At 41.5% G+C, this 22153-nt stretch overlaps 1 protein-coding gene across 3 annotated transcripts; it reads left to right on the forward strand.

Annotated features, from left to right (window-relative positions):
- The first annotated feature begins 1686 nt into the window (after positions 1-1686).
- On the forward strand, positions 1687-19900 carry HIC1 (HIC ZBTB transcriptional repressor 1). Of its 3 annotated transcripts, none has more exons than XM_077480581.1 (2): positions 1687-1881; positions 15213-19900. In XM_077480581.1, the coding sequence occupies exons 1-2, from the start codon at positions 1761-1763 to the stop codon at positions 17141-17143; spliced, it is 2052 nt and encodes a 683-aa protein (XP_077336707.1). In that variant the 5' UTR covers positions 1687-1760; the 3' UTR covers positions 17144-19900. The 3 variants fall into 3 exon arrangements, with proteins under 3 accessions (XP_077336707.1, XP_077336710.1, XP_077336709.1); XM_077480584.1 differs by lacking the exon at positions 1687-1881 and adding an exon at positions 3757-4087; XM_077480583.1 differs by lacking the exon at positions 1687-1881 and adding an exon at positions 6997-7265.
- Positions 19901-22153: the final 2253 nt, after the last annotated feature.

Consider the following 22153-nt stretch of genomic DNA (forward strand, 5'->3'; position numbering starts at 1 on the left):
CCTTAAAAACAATTTATAATAATTATTTGTATATTACTAATGGTAATTAATCCCTTGCCACCCAGGTCAATTCTGACACTTTTCCCCTACATGAAATAATCATCATTTTTTTGATAGAAAATTACTCAGAACCCCCACACATTATATATTTTATCTTAGCAGACACCCTAGGGAATAAAATGGTGGTCGTTGCAACTTTTTATGTTACACTTTATTTGCACAGCAATTTTTCAAACAGTTTTTTTTTTTAAACTGTTTCATGAATATGAAAAAAAACAACACTAAAGAAAACCCAATTTTTGTTGTATCATTTAAAAGATGATGTTACACCAAATAAATAGACACCTAACATGTCAAGCTTTAACCACTTCAATACTGGGTACTTTCGCCCTTTTCCTTCCCAGGCCAAATTTCAGCTTTCAGCACTCTTGCAATTTCAATAAGAATTGTGCGGTCATGCAAAAATGTACCCAAATGAAATTTTTATTATTTTGTTCACACACATAGAGCTTTCTTTTGGTGGTATTTATTCACAAATCAGTTATTTTATTTTTTTGCGATATAAGCAAAAAAAAGAGCAGAGATTTAAAAAAAAAAAAACAATATTTTCTACTTTCTGTTTTAAAAGAAGTCCAATAAAATCTAATTGTGTCATAAATTTAAGCCAAAATGTATTCTGCTACATGTCTTTGGTAAAAAAAAAATCCTGTTAAGTGTATAATAATTGGTTTGTGTGATCACAGACATATGTACACAGATGATCATGTACAGATGTGCGCAGATGATCACGGACATGTGTGTGCAGATGGTCATTGGGACATGTGATTTTACTGTTACATATGTGGGGGACAGGTGTTTTTACTGTGTGGGGACATGTTTGTGGGGACAGTGGTCTGCGTTGCGGACACTTTTTTGGGGACATAATGATTTTACATTGTATGGAGACGTGTGTGTGGAGACAGTGTTCTGCCGACACTATTTTGGGGACATAATGATTTTACGGTGTGGGGACATGTGTGTAGGGACAGTGTTCTTGGGCCACTATTTTGGGGACATTGTGATTTTACAATGTGTGGAGACATGTGTATGGGGACAGTGTTCTGAGGACACTATTTTGGGGACATTGTGATTTTACATTGTGTGGGACATGTGTGGGGACACTGGGTCAGTGATCAGTGTGTAAAAAGCTGTAAAAAAACAGCTCATACTCATACTAATTGTGAACAGTCGTGGAATGGCACTGTACTTAAAAATTTCTCTATAGGCGACGCATTACATTGTTTACAGATTACATGTTTAGATTTACAGTCTAGTGCTAGAATTATTGCTCTCACTCTAAGGATTGGCATATGTAACCTGTGTGTATCTGATGCTGATACTAGCCAGTGCCTCACTGCACCTCCCTGATGGATAGATAGATAGATAGATAGATAGATAGATAGATAGATAGATAGATAGATAGATAGATAGATAGATAGATAGATAGATAGATAGATAGATAACGGGATGCCATGTAATAGTAGGTGAGTGGCCCTCTGGGGTGATGTGGGCAATGCCTAGCAGTGTGCTGTAAAGCTGAATAGAAGGATGAAGAGGTGGGGGAGGGGCTCACCGCACTTCTCACATAGGGTGACACCCATCACATATGGTGACACCCAGCACATAGGGCAGTGCTCGGTGTGAGAAGACGGAGTTGAGCACAAGGTGGCAGTGTGAGAGCAGAGGAAGGAGGAGAGCGGCGGCCGGGGAGAGCTGCCTGGATGACAGCCGAGTATTGCTACCCATTGCCGGAGAGGAAGAGGAGCCGGAGACCGCTGACCAGGAGAACCCCATCTTGGGACCATCTCCATCAGGGAATGGGGTTCAGAGAGGATCCCCAAGGTAAGCGCCATTCATCTCTCTTACCATCTCCTACCTGCAGTTATAATGTCCCATGTGATGCTCGGGTAGCGGAGCAGCAGAGGGACCAGGAGGTGGCACCTCTTCTCCTAGGTGACAGCCACTGACACCTTCTCCATCCGATAACATTGTATGATCCCCAGTACCGGGGTACCCCTGCAGCAGCCCGGCCATGGTCAATGTCACACAGCTGTCACCATCTCCGAGTCATCTGTCTTCATTCCCTGGGATAAGTTATGGCCATTCAGAAGGACGCAGCTCTAACGCTGTCACCTGGCTGGATCGGTGACATTCGGTGCTGCTGACTGTCACTGTAGTCAGGGAAGGGTTAATGTCACATCCTGTGTGCCGGGATCTCCTCTGCATCCAATGGTTGTGCGAGGCTGAGTGACGGATCATTCATTAGGACTGCCACCCTACCGATTCATTCATCTTATACTGGCACTGCCCTGGACATGTAGCCAGCCCTATATATAATGATCAGGGATCTGTGCTTAGCTCGGGTTGTATGCAAAGTATTGGCGTATATAGATATGGCAGTTTTAATTAATATGTAATCTGTTAAACTGGCCATACACCATACAATTGTCTTATTCAATTTTCTTTAGCTTTACCTTCAACTATGTAGTACAAGGGCCTGCCTGATTGTATACAAATGTAGAGCGTTTCGGTTTGAACTCCTATTATATGGTTTTGGTAAATCTAGATTCTAAAGGAAAGTTGTACAAAAAAATTGTATACTGTATGGCCAGCCTTTTTAAAAAGATAGATAGATAGATAGATAGATAGATAGATAGATAGATAGATAGATAGATAGATAGATAGATAGATAGATAGATAGAAACAGATGGACAAACAAGGATAGATAGATAGATAGATAGATAGATAGATAGATAGATAGATAGATAGATAGATAGATAGATAGATAGATGCTGTTTTACTAATGCAATTGAGAATGCTCACCCAATGCATTGGGGCAGATTTACTAAAACTGGAGCTCTCGGAATCTGGTGCAGCTGTGCATGGTAGCCAATCAGCTTCTAACTTCAGCTTATTCAATGAAGCTTTGACAATAAAACATGGAAGTCGATTGGTTTCTGTGCAGAGCTGCACCAGATTTTGCTCTCTCCAACTTTAATAAATCTCCCACCATAGTGTAAGATTTGCATCAATAATCCAATCAAATATGAAAAGCTAATTTCTGCTTACCTATTTCATCTGCACAAGATTGGATAATATAGATAACAATATATCATATATCTAAAGCAAGTTTTTACATTGCCAATGTATTATGAATTACCACACATCTATAAAACAATGAGCCGCATTGCTAAATATATATATATATATATATATATATATATATATATATATATATATATATATATATATATATTTCACATTACCAATGTATCCACATATCTAGAGTATCTAGGGATATTACTAGTGATTGAACCATTATTGATCACTACACCCTGTGATTTTCAGTAATAAAGTATATAGTACTGTGCTGTGTACGTGGATCAGTGGTGTATGATGATCCAGAGGTGATACATGGAGGTTGCACAGATCCCAGAGCCCCCTCCATGCAGCCACAGGGAGGATTCCTGCACATCAGCTGCTGTGTGAGCTATTTGTGGCTGAGCCTGCCCTGGGGGGTCTCTCTCTCTCTCCTCTCTGCTGGGACTCACATTGCACTGGAAAGGGGGGGCTGCTCAGAGGAGCTGCAGGAAATCAGGCCAACTGTCTCTTTAAGAAAAAGTTTCAGTGTGTGTGAAGTTCAAGTTGGGGTCATTTGAAGTTCCTGCCCTGGATTTTACCTTGTAGTTTAATATAGCTACACATCACATGGGGCGCTAACAGCCTCGGTTCACATAGAGAGCCCTTTATCTCCCCAACATTATTGCTCGAACACAACCAAAATAGCAGAGGAAATTGCTAAAATAAAATTCGAGGAAACTGATGCAGCAGGGCCCAGCACGTACCAGGCAGAGGAAGAGCCCGCATTGGCATTAAGAGAAGAAGGGGAAAAAAAACTAAAGGGGGGAGAAGGAAAGGTTGGCACAGGAGCCCCGGAGAGTTGGCATGGTGCAGGAGAGGCTGGCATCCGCAGACACAACGCCCTAGCAGAGACTTGGGATGGTCACTCACTCTGACACCAGCTCCATCAACACCACTGGCCTACCAGGTAATGATGGGCACACACTGGTACCTAGGGGGGCACATGGCATGCTCAGCTCACTACTCTACGTGTACTGATCAGGCTTTGGGGGGGGGGGCAGATTTGTTGTTATGAGGGTTGGTCCATCGGTTGAAGAAATAAGCAGCAATCAGGGCTATAGAGAAAAGTCATCAACCAGAACAGCACCTGGGGGATGTTTTGCTATGGAGGTGACAGCTCATTTTCCAGCTATCAGCAGCCAGTCACCTCGGTATTTCCATGTCTAATGAGTGCCATTCTTCTGCTCACTTCCAGACACTTCGGTCGTTCGAGAAGGGTTAGATCCGATGTTTTCAGGTGATGGTTTAAAGCGTGTAGAAAAAAAGTCGGCGACTTTCGGACAGAGGTTGTAGGTGGGATAGGACAGGTAGCTGGACATTTTAGATCTTCCCCATCCATTGCTGAGCAGTCAGATCCGTACATTGCTCAATGCTTCTGTACTACTTGTGCAGTCCCTGCCCAGAGGAGAGCAGCTGCTTCCAATAATACAACCCGGCTACATTACAGCCCATAATCCTCTATGGCTGGAGGGGCCTTTATGGCACTGCCTGCAAGGAGTTAATATTGTTTTACAAAAAAAAAAAATTCTCTGCTTTCCTAAATGACAAGTCCAGGGTGACTGTCACTTTCCCTGCCGACACAGCCTTGTACACATCTGTATGGGTCGGGGATGACTGCTATGAAGAGACCAACATAACAGAAATGCTCAATTCTAATGAGCTGTCCATACAAAACAATAGGTAGAAAATGTAGCAAAAAAATAAAAAAATAAATAAAAAAAATCACCATATAAAAAAAAAAACAGAAACTACCAATAGTATCAAAATTCTACATCACACTTTATTTATTGATGAAAACAGTTCTGTACACAAAAATAAAAATTCTGTTTAGAATTAGTAATTACTTTGTTACAGAATTCACAGATAACAAAAATACAAAAAAATACAAATATTTAGAAAGATTGTCGGATCAGGACACATCACACGGCTCTTCAAAGAGCTACAAATCGTATTATTTATCTATACGAATCTATTATCTCTTTTACCTTTTTATTATAGTTTCCTGTCTGTTTCAAACTCACAGCAACAAATTTAAATTAAAAAAAAAAAAACTTTTCTGCAAATGGTACATATCATTGTAATAAAAAAAAAAAAAACATTTGCAACAATCTTAATTATGTTCTCTTTTGATAAAATAAAAAAAATATGGATTAAAAAAAAACTTTTCTGCTTTTTTAATTTCTTTTTTTTTTAATGGAAATAGATTATACAAAAAGATTGTTTTTCTTTTGTTACAAAAAAAGACGTTTATGCTTTTCCGGTTGTACTGTCATCCTCGCAAACAATACCACATAGATATAATATATCTATAGCTATCTATATCTAAAGATATAGATATATTCATATTTAATTTCTTAAAACAGGTTACTCATTTTAATATTACGAAAAAAAAAACCACACAAAACATCAAAAGAAACCAACTTTAGTAATAATATTTCGTTTCGAGTCATCAGCATAAAAAAAAAAAATTCAAAAAAAAAAAAAAAAAAAAAGTGGAAGAAAGACAAAAAATCAAAAGAAAACAAGTTTAGTAATAATATTTCGTTTCAAATCATCAGCATAAAAAAATAAAATTTAAAAATGTAAAATAAAATAAAAATAAAAGTGGAAGAAACACAAAACATCAAAAGAAACCAACTTTAGTAATAATATTTTGTTTCGAGTCCTCAGCATAAAAAAAATAATAATAATTTTAAATTAAAAAAAAAAAAGTGGAAGAACAACAGCTAAAAATAATATTTATTAGAGGTTCTTATATGACATAAAAGGAAACACGTGGACAATTTAAACTCATAACTATTTCTATTTGTATGTTACATAAATTGAGTTTTTAGATAATATAGATCATTTTATTTCTTATTTAATAAAAATCCACCTGTTATTTCCCTGAAATACAGTAGCAGCAGTGACAGTAGCAGTGTATAGAAAAGTGACTAGATTGTAAGAATTTATAGCTTGTTAAATGATCTTCAGAATGGGATGTGGCTGCTGCTATTTTCCCAGTATTAATTGCATGATATGAACATAGTTTTAGTACAGGATATGTCAGCTTTATTTGAATTATTTCCTAAAGGGCTGTAAATGAGCCTCATATTCCAATTCCCTGGTCTTATCTACCTGCTTCTTCCTCTCACTTCCCCTGCTCTGCTCCTGCTTATCAGATCAATAATTTGTGGAGGAAACAGATCTCTTTGTAGTAGAGATAATACTCCCTGCCATAAATCCCCCCTCTAGTCAGCCTTCTCTCAGGGGAATGAGGACAAATTAGACTTTACAAATTGCTGATCGAGCTATGACAGCAGTCCTTGTAGTGTGGTCCCCCCCTGAGTGAGGGTCCTGGGGGTAATGGGACTCCACAAGGGCCATTTAATATTAATCCCAATGTGTCCAATGTAACTAGTCCAACTCGTTAAAGTTCTTAAGCCTCTTAACACCTCATTAGGATACCCACTGGATTTTACAGGCTCCTGCGAAGGAAACTGACAAGTGACAGGGATATGTCAATGGGCAGGACTTCTCTGTGCTCTTTTCCAGATTGCTTTATGCTATGCTAGTTTTTATAAGCAGTCACATGACCAAACAAACCCCTAGGGGGGCTTCAAGTAATACTAGGTGTATTGCAGACAAGCAGTCCCACCCAAACAATGAAAGCTGACACCAGGATTGTGTGACAGCCAAGACACCCCTGCCATTACATTCACAGCAATGCAGGTGGTGTAAGGAGGAAGTCACAGGTTTGTAGGGGGGGGGGGGGGTAGTTGAGGGGGGAGGAGAGGGAGGGGGGGGCACCTGTCAAAGATAAGAAGGAGGAGTGATTTGGGGGTGATGGTTCCTGATATGGGGTTTTTGCAGCTGAGAGCAGAAGCGGTGGTGATGTCATTTTCTTAATGCCTACGAGGGCTTTTAGCCACCCCCAGCCCCATGTTTGCAGGGAATAAAAGCTGTATGTATAGAAGAGAAGGGGGCACACCAGCCAGCAGACGCGATGAGGAGGAAAAGCTGGGAAGTCCCGCACCTTATGCCTCACCCTGACAGCAGAGTGTCTGTGATCCTGCACGGTACCTCCTCCTCCTGCTCCCAGCAAGGTACTACTACTCCTCAACTCCTCATATTAATCCACTCCTAGACTCTACAAATAGATATGTCCCTCTTACTCCCAGCAAGGTCCTTATCACTACTACTAATGTTCCTTATCCACTGGTAGACTGGAATCATTTATATATACCCTTCTACTCCCAGCAAAGGGCTGCTCACTACTACTCCTCAACTCCATACTAATCCACAGACTCTAGATATATATACACATATACATACAATATATATATATATATGTATATATATATATTTATATATCCCTCTTACTCCCAGCAAGGTACTGATCCTTATCACTACTATATGCTCCCTATCCACTAGTAGATTGGCATCATTTATACCCCCCTGCGCCCAGCAAAAGGCTGCTCACTACTACTCCTCAACTCCATACTAATCCACAGACTCTAGATATATATACATACAATATATATATATATATATGTATATATATATATATATTTATATATCCCTCTTACTCCCAGCAAGGTACTGATCCTTATCACTACTATATGCTCCTTATCCACTAGTAGATTGTCATAATTTATACCCTCCTGCGCCCAGCAAAGGGCTGCTCACTACTACTCCTGGTACCAATCCACTAGTAGACTAGAATTTAAGAATATATATATATATATATATATATATATATATATATATATGGGCTGGGGGGCAACAGTAGTAAGCACGTTGGTGGGATATTATATATATATATTTATATATATATATATATATATATATATATGGGGTACAATGAAATATATATTTTGGCGGTATATATATATATATATATATATATATATATATATATATATACACCCCACCAATGTGCTTACTACTGTCGCCCCCAGTTCAAATATATATTTCATAGTATCCCCCCCATATATATATAATATCCCACCAATGTGCTTACTACTGTTGCCCCCCAGTTCAAATATATATTTCATTGTACCCCCCCCCCCCCCCTCCCCCAATGCATTAACTACTGCAAACTATCCAATTCAATACATAGACCCATCAATTTGTGTAATCCTGCACGATGATCTCTTCTCCTGCCCCCAGAAAGGTACTATGACTACTGCTCCTTGTAGACTAGTATATGTCTGTAGTACTGCACAGTAACCACTCATTATCTTGCTAACAGCGAAATACTACTTACTACTTCTGCTAGTTGTAGAATAGATTCAAAATCCTTCTGCTGATTTCGTGGTATCCAGTATGATCTCCATTTATAGACTAGGATACAATATATTCCCTTAATAGTATCTGTCCTACTCCTGGTCCCAACAAGGTAATACTCAGCACTAATCTCGCTTATTCTAAACATTTTTATTTCCTATAAGACTCTTATGTGGTTATTGTACATTAATAAGTTAATGCCTTAAAGTCCATTTTAGCACAGTCTTCATTTTCAGGACATGCAGTTTATTGATGTGTCCGAATTCTAATCAAACGTATATTACAAGTTACTAATACTTGTAAGATAATTCATACAAGCCACCTTCAATACGTAAATACACCTAAAATAGAACAATATCCTGAACCTAATGAAAATGTCTTCCAAGAGATTGGAGGCTTTCCCTATAACAGAAGCATGCTTATAATGCGCTCCCTATCACAGAGAGCATCGGGAATGATTGAACGATTCTAACACACACATTCCACAATTTTAATCTGTCCTGAAAATAAGCCAATTTTAAATCAGCCCGATCCAATATTGGTGAATTTTCTCAATCTTATCTTTCTTAAGGCACATAAAAAAAAATGTTATGTAGCCGTTTGTACAATGACCATGTACTGTACCTTATAGTTTGGAAGTCAGAGAAGTAGATCGTCCTGTCTAGGGGGGTGGATCATCTGTCATATCAGTTCATAAATCTTACCAGTCTGGAAATTCTGTTTTCTGTGCCTCGTATTCATCTAGTAGTTCCTATCTGAAAGCGATGTTTTTATTCTGAGAATGGAAACCAGATAACCAGCAGTGCAGCTGGGCCAGACCGAAAATGAGAAGGAGAAGCCTCTAAGCCCATGCCAATGTAAATGACAAGAGGGACAGCAGACTGGGAGCCAAGCTGGGCTGGTGACACTGGCTGCTGTGCAATGAAATCAATAGGCTTCACTTTAATCTTTTATCAATACTAGCAGTGTGGAAATTGTATCTCTAACACTGTTCACACGGAATAATGCTCACATTTACTGCTGTGGAACTACAAGTATTTATCTGAGCTTACCAAAACAACCCACACACACAGCAATCCAATTGTACAATCTCCTTTAGATCTACCAATGATGAAAAGGAAAAGCCTGTTATATTGGATAGTATAGGTCGCTCCTCATATTACATAGTTTTGGTAGATGATTGTACAGCAATTGTGTAGTCAGATTGTAACATGTATGATGAGCCTTATTAGGTCATAGTAGAATTAAAAAGTGAGACTTCATGGCTGGATTCACACCTATGCATTTTTAGTGCTTTTTGCATTTTGCAGATTTGCACTACAGTTCATTTAACATGGTTTCCTATGGAACACGTTCTGTAGTGCAAATTTGCAAAATGGAAAAGTCACTAAAAATGCATAAGTGTGAATCGTCAAAAAAACTATGTGAAAAAAAGTGTAATTGTCAGTTCATTAGCTTTTCCTGTATCAAAAAAGCTTGGAAAGTAGGTCATATGTGTTCCAATGGCATAGTTCACATCAGTGCAGTGCGTTTCAGTTTCAGAAAAATTTACAACATGCTGCTTTTTTTCCTGCCCAGAACTGTCCTTGAAGCACTAAAAAGCATCAAAAAGCACTGGACTCCAGTACAGTGAAAAAAAACAGGAAAAAAAAAAAGAAAAAAAAACAACATCTGGAATACATCCGGAAACACATCAAAAAAGCATAAAACTGCATTAGAAAGCATCACAAAGGCATTAAAAACGCACATGCAGAAACGCTTCCGGCATGGATCTGGGGGACGTTTTTGTGGCGTGAACTGGAAAAGGATATGTTTCAGTTCATTAACCACCTCAGTACAGTGCAGTTACACCCCCTTCCTGACCAGACCAATTTTCAGCTTTCAGCGCTCTCACACTTTGAATGACAATTACTCAGTCATCCAACACAGTATCCATATGAAACTTGCGTCCTTTTTTCCACACAAATAGAGCTTTCTTTTAGTGGTATTTAATCACTAGTGGGTTTTTTATTTTTTGTGCTATAAATAAAATAAAACATAAATTTTGTGAAAAAAATGCCTTTTTCTTCGTTTCTGTCATAAATTTTTGCTAATTAGTAATTTTTCTTCATAAATTTTGGCCAAAATTTATACTGCTACATATCTTTGGTAAAAATAACCCACATTAGTGTATATTATTTGGTCTTTGTGAAAGTTATAGAGTCTACAAACTATGGTGCCAATCACTGAAAATTCATCAATTCTGATCAGGCCTTCAGTACATCAGGTGTATCTCATTTCTTGAGACTCTAACTAGTCAGGAAAGTACAAATACCCCCCAAATGACCCCTTTTTACAAAGTAGACATCCTAAGGTATTAAGTAAGTAGCATGGTGAGTTTTTTTAAGTTGTCATTTTTTCCCACAATTCTTTGCAAAATGAAGATTTTTTATTTTTTTTTATTTTTTTTTACTAAATTGTCATATTATCAGGTTATTTCTCACACACAGCATATGTATACAACAAATTACCCCCCAAAATACATTCTGCTACTCTTCCCGAGTACGGCGATACCACATGTGTGAGACTTTTACACAGCCTGGCCACATACAGAGCACCAACATCGATGTAGTACCTTCAGACGTTCTACGAGCAAAAATGACGCATCTCATTTCTCAACCACCTATTACACTTTTGAAGTCCCTGGAGTACCAGGACAATGGAATTTCCCATAAAATCACCCCATTTTGGAAAGCAGACACCCCAACGTATAATCTGTGAGGCATAATGAGTCTTTTGAATGGTTAATTTTTTTCCAGAAGTTTTTGGAATATGTGGAAAAAAATTAAAACGCATTTTTTTTTACACAAAATTGTCAATTTATAAGATATTTCTAACACATAGCATGTATATAGCAAAAATTACACCCCAAAATACATTCTGCTACTCTTCCCGAGTACGGCGATACCACGTGTGTGAGACTTTTACACAGCCTGGCCACATACAGATCACTAACATTGATGTAGTACCTTCAGACGTTCTATGAGCAAAAATTACGCATCTCATTTCTCAACCACCTATTACACTTTTGAAGGCCCTGGAGTACCAGGACAATGGAATTTCCCATAAAATTACCCCATTTTGGAAAGCAGACACCCCAACGTATAATCTGTGAGGCATAATGAGTCTTTTGAACGGTTCATTTTTTTCCAGAAGTTTTTGGAATATGTGGAAAAAAATTAAAACGCATTTTTTTTTTACACAAAATTGTCAATTTATAAGATATTTCTAACACATAGAATGTATATAGCAAAAATTACATCCCAAAATACATTCTGCTACTCCTCCCGAGTATGGCGATACCACATGTGTAGGACTTTTACACAGCCTGGCCACATAGATGGGCCAAACATTGAAGTAGTACGTTCAGGCGTTCTAGGAGCATAAATGACACATCTTATTTCATTCCTACCCATCACACTTTTGAAGGTCCTGGACCACCAGGACAGTGAAATTACCCACAAAATGACCCCATTTTGGAAAGTAAACACCCCAACGTATATTCTATGAGACATGGGCTGCAAATAGGTACTCGGGTACTCCGATGGGCTGGAGATAGGTACTCGGGTACTCAGGTGGACTGTGACAGGTACTCGGGTACTCAGATGGACTGGAACAGGTACTCGGGTACTCTGATTGCCTGGTGACAGGTACTCGGGTACTCTGATGGCCTGGTGACAGGTACTCAAGTACTCTGATGGCCTGGTGACAGGTACTCGGGTACTCTGATGGCCTGGTGACAGGTACTCGGGTACTCTGATGGCCTGGTGACAGGTACTCGGGTACTCTGATGGCCTGGTGACAGGTACTCGGGTACTCTGATGGCCTGGTGACAGGTACTCGGGTACTCTGATGGCCTGGTGACAAGTACTCAGGTACTCTGATGGCCTGGTGACAGGTACTCTGATGGTTTGGTGACTGGTATTTGGGTACTCTGAAGGGCGGTGACAGGTACTCAGATGAACTGTGACAGGTACTCGGGTACTCAGATGGGCTGTGACAGGTACTCGGTACTCTAATGGACTGTGACAGGTACTCGGTACTCTAATGGACTGTGACAGGTACTCGGTACTCTAATGGACTGTGACAGGTACTCGGTACTCTAATGGACTGTGACAGGTACTCGGGTACCCTGATGGGCCGTGACAGGTACTCGGGTACCCTGATGGGCCGTGACAGGTACTCGGGTACCCTGATGGGCCGTGACAGGTACTCGGGTACCCTGATGGGCCGTGACAGGTACTCGGGTACCCTGATGGGCCGTGACAGGTACTCGGGTACCCTGATGGGCCGTGACAGGTACTCGGGTACTCTGATGTGCCGAGACAGGTACTCGGGTACTCTGATGTGCCGAGACAGGTACTCGGGTACTCTGATGGGCCGGGACAGGTACTCGGGTACTCTGATGGGCCGGGACAGGTACTCGGGTACTCTGATGGGCCGGGACAGGTACTCGGGTACTCAGATGAACTGTGACAGGTACTCGGGTACTCTGATGGGCCGGGACAGGTACTCGGGTACTCAGATGGGCTGGGACAGGTACTCGGGTACTCAGATGGGCTGGGACAGGTACTCGGGTACTCTGATGGGCTGGGACAGGTACTCGGGTACTCTGATGGGCTGGGACAGGTTCTCGGGTACTCTGATGGGCTGGGACAGGTACTCGGGTACTCTGATGGGCTGGGACAGGTACTCTGATGGGCTGTGACAGGTACTCGGGTACTCTGATGGGCTGGGACAGGTACTCGGGTATTCTGATGGGCTGGGACAGGTACTCGGGTACTCTGATGGGCTGGGACAGGTACTCGGGTACTCTGATGGGCTGGGACAGGTACTCAAATACTCTGATGGACTGTGACAGGTACTCTGATGGACTGTGATTGACAGGTACTATGAGGGGTGGTGACAGGTCCTCTTTATTGGGGGGGGGGGGCAATCAGTATGTTTGGTGTACACTGTATGCGGTAACGAGATGTTACCGCAATCTCCTCCTCACACACGATCGGTGTGTGAGGAGGAGAACCCGGTAACATCCCGTTACCGCGGTTTGTTTACATTTTAGTGATCGGCTGTGAAAGGATCACAGCCGATCACGTGGGTAAACAGCCAGCCAATGGCTGTTTACCAGTGTCGGTGACGAGCAGTGTTCCCGGGGAACACGCCGCCACCGACGTGCACGCGCAGCGCGCTCGCGATCGCGCGCATGCGCCGTGCACGTAGGGGGTGTGACCATCTGTGATCGGCCGTGACTTCATCACGGCCGATCACGTGGTAAACAGCCATAACGAATGGCTGTTCACCCCCTTCGGTGGCGAGCGGTGTCTCCGTGACACGCCGCCACCGAAGAAACAGGGATGCGCGCGCACGATCGCGCGCATCCCTGTTTAAACGGGAGGCCGTCATATGACGGCCTCCCGCCACGATAGCTGCGCCGCCTGGCCGTCATTTGACGGCCGGCGGTCAGCAACCAGTTAATCTTGCACACTGATGCCTAAAAACGTAGCCTGGTTCACACCTGTGCAGTTCGCTTTTGATCCATTTCTGCTGTGCTTTTTGCAATCCGTTTTTGCATTTTTGCACATGCGCTTTTTATGTGTTTTGCTTTTTTTATGCTTTTTTGGGCAATTTGTTGTTAATCAGACTTTAAAAAAAAACACAAAATGTGCTTTTCTGCAGCGTCTCCATCTATTGAACCAAAAACGCACCATTTTGCATTAAAAAAAGTCACTGACCCTTTCCAAAAATGGCTGAAAAAAAATGAAGTGTCCCATAGAAAACCATAAGGCTGGATTCACACCTATGCATTTCTAGTGCCTTTTGCATTTTGCAAATTTGCACTACAGAACCTGTTCCATAGGAAACCATGTTGAATGAACTGTAGTGCAAATCTGAAAAATGCAAAAAAACACTAAAAATATACTAAGCATAGGTATGAATCCAGCCTAAATGGACTAAAGTTGCGTTTCTGCAAAAAGCACCAAAAAAAACGCATAGATGTGAACCTTTTTTTTTACTGATGTAAACGCAGACCATTGTTTTCAATGTACCTGTACACACAGGTGCCTAAACATGTGTATAGATCAGGAGAAAAATACAGAAATCTGTATTGATGGTTAGTATTTTACGCACGTTCGCATGCATATACACCCACATACATGAGTACAATGTTAATCTGAAGAGATTAAAATTGTATTCTGGGATCTAGAATTTATTTTAAGCTGGTATGTGCAAATATGCGCAAAATACGACATTTTGACCAGGAATATGGATGTGCAAATATCAGTACTGTGTGCAGGTTATTTACTAAAGGAAAATCCACTTTGCACTGCAAGTGCACTTGGAAGTAAAGTCGCTGTAGATCTGAGGGGGACACTCAAGGAAAATAAAAAACAGCATTTTAGCTTGCACATGATTGTATGATAAAATCAGCAGAGCTTCCCCTCATTTCAGATCTACCCCTTAGATTTAGAGAAACTGCACTTCAAAGTGCAATTTCAGTGCAAAGTGGATTTACCTTTAGTAAATAACCCCTTATCTGTAGAAATTCATTTTTTATTATTTACTGTCTTCTTGCTTTACTTTAAAGATAATTTTTTTCTTATTCTATTCTAAAAATAAAAATTCCCCTTTTGTAATTATTTTCTATCTCCTTTGTATTTGTACAATATGTATTGGCCTTTTGGTCCCTGAAGCCCTCATTTCATAAGATGTTGGTGTCTCTGCAGGTGGACAACTGAACACGATGCTGGATCCTATGGAGGTACCAAGTCATGCCAGACAGCTTCTCCTACAGCTGAACAGCCAGAGGACTAAAGGCTTCCTGTGTGATGTGATCATTGTGGTACAGAATGCCCTGTTCCGGGCACACAAGAACATTTTAGCTGCTAGCAGCGTCTACTTGAAGTCGCTGGTTGTTCACGATAACCTGATCAACCTGGACCACGAGATGGTGAGCCCCAGCATCTTCAGGATCATCCTGGACTTCATCTACACGGGGAGGCTAGGGGATGCTGAGCCCAGCAGCGAGCAGCTGTTTGGGGCAGTATTGGCAGCTGCCAGCTACCTTCAGATCTCCGACCTGGTATCTCTGTGCAAGAAGAAGCTAAAGAGAAATGGCAAGTACTGCCACGTAAGGACAGCAGGCTACCCAACATTTGGGAGTCTTGGAAGGAGCTTAAGGGCCACCACACCTGTTATTCAGTCTTGCTTTAACTCCACGCCTAGACCTATAGATATAGCATCAGGTGAGCCTGTGAACCCCATGAACACACATTGTGGGGAGCTCTATGCCTCGGTGTCTCAGGGGAATCAGTTGCACCAGCATGGACTCTGCCCTCCAGAAAGGCATTGCTCTCCATTGTGTGGACTGGATCTTTCTAAGAAAAGCCCCAGCCGGCCTTCTGCTCAGCACCATCCAGATGGTGACAACAGAGAGCCCTCAGTCCCAGAGAGTCCTCCAGTAGCTGCAAGTGTTCTCACCAACCACAGCTCCTACAAAGAGCCACCCCATCCTTATCAGAAGCTGGAAAGCAGCAGTAGCACCCCACCTACCCAACACTCTGAGTCCTATAGAAACAACGTGCCTAATAACCACCTTAGCAGGACTGAGAGCAGAGATCTGATGTTTGACTGGATGAAGCCTGAACCACTGGTCAACTACGTGGATGAGAGTGACAGAGAGAAGGATCTGGACAGAGAAGACAAAGGGGAGGGCTCCCCTTTATCTCAGCAACCCAGATACCCCAGTATTGAGAGTAATGAGCCTGATGATGATAAAAGCACCAGTGAAGAGACTGGCAGCAGTGGGGACCCTTCACCCTCTGCCAACCTAGAGAGATACCACTGCAACCATCTCTATGAGCCAGAAAGCTATGGAGACAACCTATATGTCTGCATCCCTTGTGGGAAGGGTTTCCCCAGCAGTGAACAACTGAATGCCCATGTGGAAGCTCATAACGAGGAAGAGCTGTACCATAAAGACAGCATGGACCAACCTTTGCCCTTCCTAGACAAGTCCAACCAGAGCTTAGGTGACATCATAAGACCCTACCGCTGCTCTTCCTGTGAAAAGTCCTACAAAGACCCGGCCACCCTTCGCCAGCACGAGAAGACCCATTGGCTGACTCGCCCATACCCATGCAGTATCTGCGGGAAGAAGTTCACCCAAAGGGGCACCATGACCCGTCACATGAGGAGCCACCTGGGCCTCAAACCATTTGCCTGCGATGCTTGTGGCATGCGCTTCACCCGCCAGTACCGGCTGACCGAGCACATGAGGATCCATTCTGGGGAAAAGCCCTATGAATGCCAGGTGTGTGGGGGCAAGTTTGCCCAGCAAAGAAACCTCATTAGCCACATGAAAATGCATACCACGGGACCAGATGGCAAACCCAAGCTGGACTTTTCCGATAGTGTCTATGCCATGGCCAAGTTTACAGCTGACCACTTGGGCTTGAAGCAAGAGAAAGCTGCTGAGATCCTCTCCCAGACCTCACACTTCCTCAATGACCCCAAAACCATAGAAAGTTTGTACCCCTTGGCCAAGTTCACTGCAGAGCACTTGGGACTGACCCAGGAGAAAGCAGCCGAGGTGTTAAGCCAAAGTCCCCATCTGGGCACTGATAGCAGGATCATAGAGAGGTTCTCCTCCCCATAACATCCCCCACCGATGCTGAGCCTCCCATTTTAGGGGTGCGCAATCCAAAGCACATGCGCAGCAATGGACAGTATGGACAGTTATCACCAAAAAGGCCACCCTTGCAACCCAGTTGTAGAGGTGGGTCTCCACCAAAAGAGCCAAAGATCAATCAGTGGCAGCTTGAAGCTAGGCATCACTGAGGGACCAGGAGGATGAGCGCACTTTGGGGAAGCACTTTGAAAGGGACTTGTGCAAAGGCTCTGGTGCACTATCCCACAAGAGACGTGAGTCTTACAAAAATGTATCCTTCCACCATCTACTCAACTTTTCCTCGGCCCAAAGGTAGTGGGGAGAGTTGCTGCTTATTGTCACGTGAATGGTGGACATTTTTATACATATATTATTATTATTGTTATTTTGTTTATTCTTCTTTTGTGAGGACAATCGGATGCAGAAATCAGTATTTCCCTAATCTATGCAATACTAAAGCCCTGAAATGATGTGAACCGGGTGAACTTAATTACTTATCCTCAGAGGATGCTTGTTTATGACCCTGACTTCCTTTTAGAAGGGTCGATTTACTAAAACTGGAGAGTGAAGAATCTGGTGCAGCCGTGCATGGCAGTCAATCGGATTCTAACTTCAGCTTGTCCATTGAGCTTTGGCAAAAAACGATAAAAAAAATATGGAAGCTGATTGGTTTCTATGCAGAGCTTCACCAAATTCTACACTCTTCAGTTTTAGTAAATCAACCCCATAGTGACAATGAAGGATAAGGGAATGTGTTTGATTGGTCTCAGAGAAAGATGTGTCCTACATTTGATAGCACATATTGGCATCATACAACTAGCTATTGCCAACCACAGAACACGGCATATACAGTAAATACATGGCAGTTGGTGCCGCCTGGGAGGGAAGGTTGTGTTTGATTGGCTTTAGAGAAAGATGTGCCCTACCTTTGAAAGCACATATTGGCATCATACAACTAGCTATTGCCAACCACAGAACAAGGCATATACAGTAAATACATGGGAGTTTGGTGCTGCAGGGGAGGGGAGGTTGTGTTTGGTTTTAGAGAAAGATGTGCCCTACCCTTGATAGCACCATTTGGAATCATACAACTATGGGCAATTGTCAACCACAGAACAAGGCATATACAGTAAATACATGGTAGATGGTACTGCAGGGAATGGGACGTATTTGATTAGTCTCAGAAAGAGATGTGTCTTATCTTTGATAGCACAGATTGACATCATAGAACTATGGGCAATTGCCAACCACAGAACAAGGCATATATAAATACACTGCAGTTGATGCCGCAGGGGAGGATAGCGGAGGTATATTCCTTATCAACCAATTCGATTCCAGCTGTCACCTTTCCATCTCAAACAAAAGCAGGTGATTGGCTGCTATGCTGTGCACCTCCTTTTGTCCTTCCCTTCAACTTCTATATAGGAGCTCCTAAGAAGAGTTTATTTCTAGTTAATATGACTCAATATCCTGCTGACTGCGCAATCTAAATTCCTTCCCTGAGCCACAACAAAGCATTCCATTATCCTCATTTATTGTCATTAGAAGTCAGTATTATGACAGCATCTGACATGCCAAAGAGTCACTGCGGACACTTCACATTGTAGCACTTTTGATTCATGGACGTAGCACTTCTCATTTTATATATATATAATGTATGTGTGTCTTATTAGCCAGTTGTAGAGCCCAGGAGAGGGGTGACCTGAAGGTGGGATGGGAGCTGTCAATTGCTTCAGGTCAGCACCCACTCATGACACCCACTCATGGCACACACATGGACATGTGGGTGAATAATATTCCCAGAATTAGCTTCCCTTCCCAATCATTTCCCAAATCTCTCCCTCCCTCACACCAAAGGTCTGGGGTGTGGAAGCAAAGCGCTGATATCATGTGGGAATACTGATTTGTGCTGTCTGCACAGTTGTATTATATATTTTTGTATTAAAGTGAACCTGTCAAGTCCCTTGCACTGACCATGGTGTCATGGAGACTATCGTGCCTTAACCATTTGTACCACTTTAATGTCCATTAGGACAAGGGGGGGGGGGGGGGGGGGTTCTGTTACAGAGCAGCATGCTTCTGATTTAGAGGTTCGCTGCCTTTGCTGTGCCTTACCATTAAGCTCAGGTTTCAGCATTTAGGAGCTGATCACCCATGCTTTTTACAGGTAACCCAACCACCTTACATGAAACCAAAGTACAGCCAGCAACATCCCCAATCACTTAGTAGAGTGCCCTGCTACTCCTGATGGAGCCAGTAACCTCTAAGGGCATGATGGGAAGGGGTGAGGGTTGCACACATGTGCCTAATGTATATAGACAATCATTCAATATACTGGGGGGGGGGGGGGGGAGTATGGGGCATTGACAACTGTGAAGATGTGGGTACCTGCTTCTGACTGCCCCCTGCTTTATTAAGGGCTATAGGCAAGCTTTGTCATTGTAAACCACAAATACAAGCTGGGGTATTTCAAAGAGCTACTGATACCATCCAGAAATAGACATGCAAATGTGCCCATACAGGTTATGTTTTACATTGTACTAACTTATTGTGATATCAGCCATTTTTGGCTAGGAGTGGCAATTTGCAGCATGCTTCTATAGGATTACCAGACAGGAGGTCAGGTGTGTGTGGAGGGAAATAAACCCAACAATACCACTTTTATCTCAGATATTTCATTTCTCATAAGCTTTTGAAACTTTTACATATTTATCTCTGATTGTTATTAAACCTTTTTTTACATAACATTTTGTGATGTATGTTTACTGACCCTTTAAGTATAAATGACCAGAGGAGGTAGCTGGGAGGATGGTGGGAGTTCCATTATCTGTCCCTGGTGTCAGATCCTACTGTTCTCAGATGTGTCTGCTGATTGCAGCACAAACATTGTACTAAAGTTGGCCATACATACAATTTTCTTGTTAATTTCCTTTAGATTTACCTTTATCTATGTAGTGGAAGAGCCTGCCTGATTGCATACACGTTGAAAATGTTTGGGTTTGACTCGATATTATGTGATTTTGGTAAATGTAAAGGAAAATTGTACAGGGAAATTGTATGGCAAGTCTTAGTCTATAATGTGTACACTACATTAATGAAGGGAACACGGTCATATAACCCTACTACACACAATCCGAATCCTATACAGGTAATAAGCAGAAAGAACACACGTGTATATATTGGTGTATTGCTGCTCCACTAGAAAGAAATTTGAGAGCTAAATAGTGTGTCATATATGATCCTCTCTCATAGAATAGTCCATTATTCTTCTATCAGCTTCAGTAACAATAAATCTTATCAGCATCCTTCTATGAGAGTATCTGAAAGTCTATCATTATTCTTCTATCAGATAAACTCACAATCACTCCTATCATTATCTTTCTATCATCTTCGGGGATACAGTAACAATCATTCCTACACTTTTATCAAACATGGGAACAATCATTCCCATCATTATCCATCGACCAGCTCCAGGGATAGAGTAACAATGATTCCTATCAATATCCTTTTATCAGAGGGGGAACAATCATTCCCATCATTATCCCTCTATCAGCTCCAGAGTCAGAGTAACAATAATTCCTATCAATATCCTTTTATTAGACAGGTTGGCAATCATCCCCATCATTATTCCTCTGTCAGCTACAGGGATAGAGTAACAATAATTCCTATCAATATCATTTTATCAGAGGGGGAACAATCATTCCCATCATTATCCCTCTATCAACTCCAGAGTCAGAGTAACAATAATTCCTATCAATATCCTTTTATTAGACAGGGGACAATCATTCCCATCATTATCCCTCTATCAGCTCCAGGAATAGAGTAACAATAATTCCTATCAATATCCTTTTATCAGACAGGGGAACAATCATTCCCATCATTCTCTCTCTATCAACTCCAGAGTCAGAGTAACAATAATTCTTATCAATATCCTTTTATCAGACAGGGGAACAATCATTCCCATCATTCTCTCTCTACCAGCTCCAGGGATAGAGTAACAGTTATTTCTATCAATATCCTCTTATCAGATAAAGCAGCAATCATTTCTATCAATATCCTCTTATCAGATAAAGCAGCAATCATTTCTATCAATATCCTCTTATCAGATAAAGTATCAATCATTTCTATCAATATCCTCTTATCAGATAGGGTAGCAACCATTCTTATCATTATCCTTTTATCAGATAGAGTGACAATCATTATTTTTCTTCTTTCAGATAGAGTGACAATCAACCCTATGACTATCCTTCTAGCAAATAGTAGCAAGTCCTTTATGCTCCTATCAAAAAGAGTAACAATCATTGCTATCATATCATATCGATCAGCTCCAGGAACACAATAACAATCGGATAGGGAGTAGCGATCATCCTATTATCACATCATAGAGTAACAGTCAGTCCTATCGTTATTCTTCTTCATAGCTACAATAATAGAGAAGCAATAACTTCTCCATCATTCAACTGCTGGTGATAGAAGGATAATGATAGCACTGACGCTATCAGTTATAATCAGTCCTATCATTTCTTCTGATAAAGTAAAAGATCAGTCCTATCATTACCCTTTCTTTATAGCTACAATTATAGAGTAGCACGTTCTAGGAATCATCTGCTATCAGTTATAACAGTGACAATCAGTTCTAGGATTGTACAGTTGCTGCCTAAAAGCAACATTTTATGAATATACACGTGTAAAAAAAATAAGTAAACAAATATGTAAATAGATAGATAGATAAATTCCATTATGATCCACTTGTCTTCTAGATTTGCTAGTTAACTGGAGACTGTTGTCACTTTATACAGATCAGATCATTGCTAAAATAAGAACGTTCCAAAGTCCATTGTGAATTTGCTGGAGATCACTGGGCAATCACTGCTTAGTTTTTAGTTCTGGAAAAACATCTACTGTATGTATGTGGTTGTATCTATCCAGGGCAGTAATGGTGGCATGGCTCCCCCTACAGACCCCCCTCCTGGGCACATCACCCTGCATGGAGCTCTT

Source organism: Lithobates pipiens, unplaced genomic scaffold (assembly GCF_037356315.1).
Source record: "Lithobates pipiens isolate NorthernLeopardFrog02 unplaced genomic scaffold, aLitPip1_a1.2 Scaffold_16, whole genome shotgun sequence".
NCBI classification, from domain to species: Eukaryota; Metazoa; Chordata; class Amphibia; order Anura; family Ranidae; genus Lithobates; species Lithobates pipiens.

What these genes read in the sequence shown, in the direction of transcription:
- HIC1 (XM_077480581.1), top strand. Translation starts at nt 1,761, where the DNA reads ATGACAGCCGAGTATTGCTACCCATTGCCGGAGAGGAAGAGGAGCCGG. An exon ending in GTTCAGAGAGGATCCCCAAG is followed by an intron (nt 1,882 to 15,212) that starts GTAAGCGCCATT and finishes GTGTCTCTGCAG; the next exon opens with GTGGACAACTGAACACGATG.